Source organism: Pterocles gutturalis, unplaced genomic scaffold (assembly GCF_000699245.1).
Source record: "Pterocles gutturalis isolate BGI_N339 unplaced genomic scaffold, ASM69924v1 scaffold31492, whole genome shotgun sequence".
In the NCBI taxonomy this organism is placed as follows: domain Eukaryota; kingdom Metazoa; phylum Chordata; class Aves; order Pterocliformes; family Pteroclidae; genus Pterocles; species Pterocles gutturalis.
This window is the reverse complement of record NW_010108914.1, coordinates 544-5,803: the sequence shown is the minus strand read 5'-3', so window position 1 is coordinate 5,803 and position 5,260 is coordinate 544. Positions and strand designations below refer to the sequence as shown.

General features: G+C 44.8%; 1 protein-coding gene across 1 annotated transcript; it reads right to left on the bottom strand.

Annotated features, from left to right (window-relative positions):
* Positions 1-1,553: 1,553 nt before the first annotated feature.
* Positions 1,554-3,268, bottom strand: FBXL8 (F-box and leucine-rich repeat protein 8). The gene is made up of 2 exons (XM_010072801.1): positions 3,043-3,268; positions 1,554-2,514 (listed from the first exon to the last, which is right to left on the bottom strand). Exons 1-2 carry the CDS (start codon positions 3,204-3,206, stop codon positions 1,554-1,556), a joined length of 1,125 nt encoding a protein of 374 aa, XP_010071103.1. The 5' UTR covers positions 3,207-3,268.
* Positions 3,269-5,260: the final 1,992 nt, after the last annotated feature.

The window sequence follows — 5,260 nt, the reverse complement described above, 5'->3', positions numbered from 1 at the left end:
AGTTTTTCAGTGCCCCTGCTATGCTAACCCCATTGCTCTCGGCATGCCTGCCTCCCTGCACGCGTGTGCGTCCGACAGAGAATGAACCACTGAATTTTATCCCAGGCCAGTGGAAAGTAGGCTCCCAGGGAGTCACATCAGCAGTGCTGCTTGCACTCTTAAAAACTCAGCACAATGTGATGGCATCACCAGCCCCAGAGAACAATACACAGAATGAAAATGCACTGCAGCCGATCTCACTGAGCTGTGAATAAATGCGCAGCGTCATGCAAAGGGAACACGTGCTGCGCACCTTATGCTGGGAGGTTAGCAAGTCACTGGAGTGAACCCACCTGCAGAGAGTCCGTGGGACACCCAGGCACAGCAATGCCAGGTTTGTGAAGGCTCCTGAGTAATTGTTTTGGAATTTTCTTGACCTAAACGTTGTGGCACAGATGATCCTATGTTATTTGTCAAGAGAAATTATTTGGCTCATGGATGAGAAGAAAGGGTGATAAAAACAGCTACACATAGAGTCTAGATGACAATATGCTTTTATTATTATTATCATTATTATGACTGCAAATGCTTTAGATAGCTCTAAATAGGTGCTCGCAGTGCAGCTTTATGCCAGGATTTCAACTCAGAAACTGGTCCTCAAATAACATTCACCAAAATCTTTGGCACAACAAACCAACACACATATATCCTAATTCAGATGCAAGGTAACTCACTTGTAAATGCAGGTATCAGGCACAAAAACTGTTAACACTCTTGCTTCTCCTAAGAAACACTAGTAATGAGTTGAAAGCAAAGGCATTCAAATGATAACCTCGAAATCTGCATTCCTGAGCAAGAGAAAGACATGATGGACAAGGGAATTTGCAGGCCATTGCCTTGCCAATGTTTTTCTTTGCGTGCTTTTTTCTCCTGCTTGTACTTTCTAACATAACTCAGCTCCTGTTATACCCTTCCAAACTGGAAGTTACCTGACAACTGGATAACGGGTGAGCTCACCATCACTGAAATGCTGTAAAAGGAATTATCGAAGTTAGGGTGGATTTCCCATCAGATGACCACAGCTCATTGCTGTAGCTCACTGGAAGTACCCCCCTGGGCAGAAAATGGCTGCATTGAAGCAGCCACTTCCTTAACTGCCTGTTTAAGTACTTGGCACTTGGACACCTGGCACAATGTGCTTGACCTTGAGATTCTTTTAAAATGTAAAATCAAAATTCAGTTTGGCTGAGGTCCTCAGTAAAAACCCACAAATTTTCTGCTAAATAAGAAGCAGAGAAGAAAAAAAGACCTGCCCTACATAACCTCACAGAGAAAATAAAAGCAGGGGGAAGCAATTCTATTTCTCTGTATAATCCTTTCTCCATCAGGTTTGAGTGCAAATGCTTGGTCTGCAGAACAGGTGTGCATCATATGTAACAGCCAGTACTGGTGAAACAGCACGTTCTCAGTGAGCGCAGAGGGCATTCTGCAGCATTTTCCTTATAGCCCTAAATCTTCTTTGCCTGTCCTCTTGCAGATGCCCACTATTTCCCCAGGAAGGCAGTAGGAGCCACTCACTGAACTGTTACTGGTTTCCAGGGGTGCCGTTCCTTGGTGACCTTCAGAGTGTACTGTTTCAGACTGGCGCAGTGTGTGAGGAACGCTTCTACCACCTCCTGGCTGACCACACAGTAGCAGTGCACCTCCAGCAGATTTCTGCACTGCCTAGCCAGATCTACGAGCGAGGAATTTAAGTCCTCCGAGGACGTGGTTTGCAGCGTCAGCTTCTTTAAAGTACTGCTGTAGCTCTGAGTGACAAACCTAATCTGATCTACCATGTAATTATAGGTGTTAAGTTGCAGTGTGCTCACAGGTATATTCAGCTTTAGGATCCGTGGTATTTTGCTGGCAGGGACCGTATGATCAAACTCTAGGTCTACACAGAGTTGAGGATGCTTTTGACTTACATCCGAGATAACTGGTATATATTTGTCCAGGCGCTCACAGAAAATGTCTAAATGGGTGAAAGCTGCTCTTTCGGGCTGGAGGAGTTCCTGAAACACATCGTCAGACAAACTGGCATAATAAACCCCCAAGGCTGAGAGTTTGGGACATGCTCTGAGAACTTTCCTAATGGTTTCTGGTGCCACGTTGCATACCAAGGTGCGGTTGTTGATGAACAAACTGTGCAAGTTTGGGTTGGCGGTAGCTAAGAGTTCAACAAGCTCATCATCGAGAGTGAAGGGCATTTTTCGAAAATCAATATGCTGAAGATTTATCTGATTTTCAGTGTCACATATATTCCGTATACTCTGTAGGATGTCCTGGCCAGAGTAGAAATAGGGGTTCTCCCCATGGCACACAATGCACAGCTGCTGCAGTTTGTGGTTCTGTTTCGCCAACACATCCAAGATGCGTGTCACATTCTTCCGGTTGACCTCCTTGGACTGGTCAAACACAATCTTCAGGTGTTTGATTTGGCTGAGGAACTGGAGCAGGCTCTGCAGCATACCTTCCTCATCCTCTGAATCACAGCTGGAAGGTTAAAACAAACTCTTAGTCACGGTGAACACAGAGCTGAGCAAGCACAAAGCAAGTACACTCCTTTCTAGTGTTTCTGCAAACATCAACAGGTACCCTAGCTGCTGCTTCTCACTTGATGCCTGGAGAGTCACTGTAAGGCCAAATGCTGAAGGAGTCCGGAGGTGAGAGGAGTCAGTCCCCAAAAAGGCCCATCAGAGAAGTAAGCGTCACGATGAAGATGGTTAGTAACTGTCTCTTGCCATTTTCAAATGGCAACTTAGAGCAACGTACCTAAGAATGTAATAGTTCCTGTAGAACCAAATCAGCAGCAGCAATTAAAGAAACCCAGCATATAACACAGTTTTCCCTGTTACCTAAAAACGTGCTAGTCATGTAAGATAATATCATCACACACAGAAGTCATATTTAACATCAATAATGTCAAAGTAGGGTGGTGCAAATGTTTGACAGGCACTGAAAACATAATGATCTAGTTATGCCTGTAGAGATGCTCAGACATAAGAAATCCATTCCTCTTACCTGATCTCTGTGAAGTGCCAAACAGAGCTAGAAGAAACGGCTGTAGCCCATTGTCTGCACACCTGGAAGACTGTGTATCTGTCTCGAAGAGAAAGATAGTAGAAAATCTGGATGAGGATTTCTTCAGGGATGTACTTCCATAATTCTGGAACTGGAGCAAGCATTTTGCTGATTCAGTCAGGTTTAAAAATGGGAAAAACTTCCGAAACTGCAATTAATTCTCAAAAGTCCCTGTTCAGGAAGAGAAAAAAAAAAAAAAAAAAAAAAAAAAAAAAGGAGAGACACACACATTGGGGTTTATTTAACAAATCAAACCAATGCAACTGGATCACAAGGAGGTCAACATTTTTTTCAAACTTGAAATTTCAACAAATTTTGAAATTGAACACAAAAATGAGGAAAATTTGTTGGCCAATTGTTTTGCATAGTTTGGTCTATCAATCCTAAGAGGCTGGGTGATACTTTTCAAGAGTTCAAGATGTCAGATAAAAGCTCTGGGGAAAAAAATTTTAAAAGTCTTTTTTCCTGCAGTGAGGTTTTGCTACTCTGAGTAATAAAAATGCAAGGGAATTTTCTAGTACTGCTGCACTGGTATTCAAAAAGCTGAGACAGATTTCTCAAACTGTGGGGGAAAGAAAACCTCTTTGCAAGCAGAAGCTCTGCACAGAAAACAGCCTCACATATCCATTTTTGACTGATAGTGAAACAGAAGGCCTAGAGTAGAAACTGTTAATTACAGTGGTCCTTGCCTGGGAGAAGATGTGACAGTTTGAAAAAAATGTTTGATTACTGTGCCTCCAGTTCTCAGACCTTGCATTTATACATGTCTGACTTAGACACGGAAGAGCATATTTTGATTAACCATTTACACGAGCTACAAAGCAAAAGAGTAAATGGCTGGGAAGAAGGCAGATGTTCATAGCATCAGACAGTTATCTAACTATTCATCACCTTCCAAAATGTGTTGTACCCATCTTGTAGATTTCTACACAAATAAAACTACCTACATGACATATTTTTTCAACCCTCTCATAAACAAGGGAAGGACTTTTAAATGCAAACATTCCCCTTCCTAGGCTAGCACTGGAGCATGGGACAAGTTTTGCTATCTTCACTCTGAATTTCATGGTGTGCCCTCTTGCTTCTGAAGGTCCTGGAGTCACAGGGTTATCTCAGCATCACGGGTTTAATTTCAATGAAAAGCTGCATTTCTAGATATCCTTGAGTTGAAAAACATGAAGCAACTACAGAGTAGTGATGCAAAAAGCATAACGCAGAGAGGAACACAATTGCACATTTGTCTAGAATATGCTGCTTTCAAGTGTGACTCATTATGAGTGCGAGGCAGCAGTAGCATAGCAGCTATCCTATCTTATCTACTATCGTGTCAGTGACAACCCCCTTTCCACCCACCACCGAGCTACAACGGCCAAGTGATACAGTCCTGCTTCCTTCCTAGGAACTCAGCACCTTTTGTCATTTTCTCTGACAATCACCTTGACAGCTCAGACCCTGCTCTTCTGCTTTCAGCTGCTTTTAATCCTGTCTGTAATACACGTCTGCCAAAATGTTAAACTGTTCCTTGCCCTCCATGAAATCTCATGGGTCCAGCTCCTCCCATTTTCACGACTATATTTTTCCTTAAAGCCTGACCCCTTGGAGTCACATGAAAAGGATCTTGAATCTCTTAAAAAGTCAGAGTGCATTTCTAGGCGTGGTGATTGTTTGGGAAAGCTTAAAAATACGGCCTGAGAACAGGAAGGCAGGCAGAAGGGCAAAATTATCACTGTTACGTCAAGTAACTGAACGGCTGTGAGTCAGCGAGGAGTGCGGTTCATGGTCTGTGAACGCTGCGGGTTGGCTTGGGTCCACCTTGGGTGCCGGCCCCGGTGAGAACTGCTGGGTTTGGACTGGATCTTGCGAGCCATCAAGGATCTCTGTGCTTTATTAACCACATGGCGGAGGGGTGCTGCCGGCTGCTGTGCCGAGCTTTGTCAGCTCCCAGCACAGCAGGCCCCAAGGAAGCCAGGCAGACGCTGGCTGGGAGCGCGCCGCCAGCAGCCCGAACAGGAACAGGCGGTGCTGCGCTCCGGCGAGATGCCCAGCGCGCCCGGGGCCTGGTCGCCTCACTCCCTGAGAGCCCAGCAGCATGGGGAAGCCCCCCACCACGGCATCCCCTCCAGCCCCACACAGGCCCCAGCAGGCAGCCTGGGAAGGG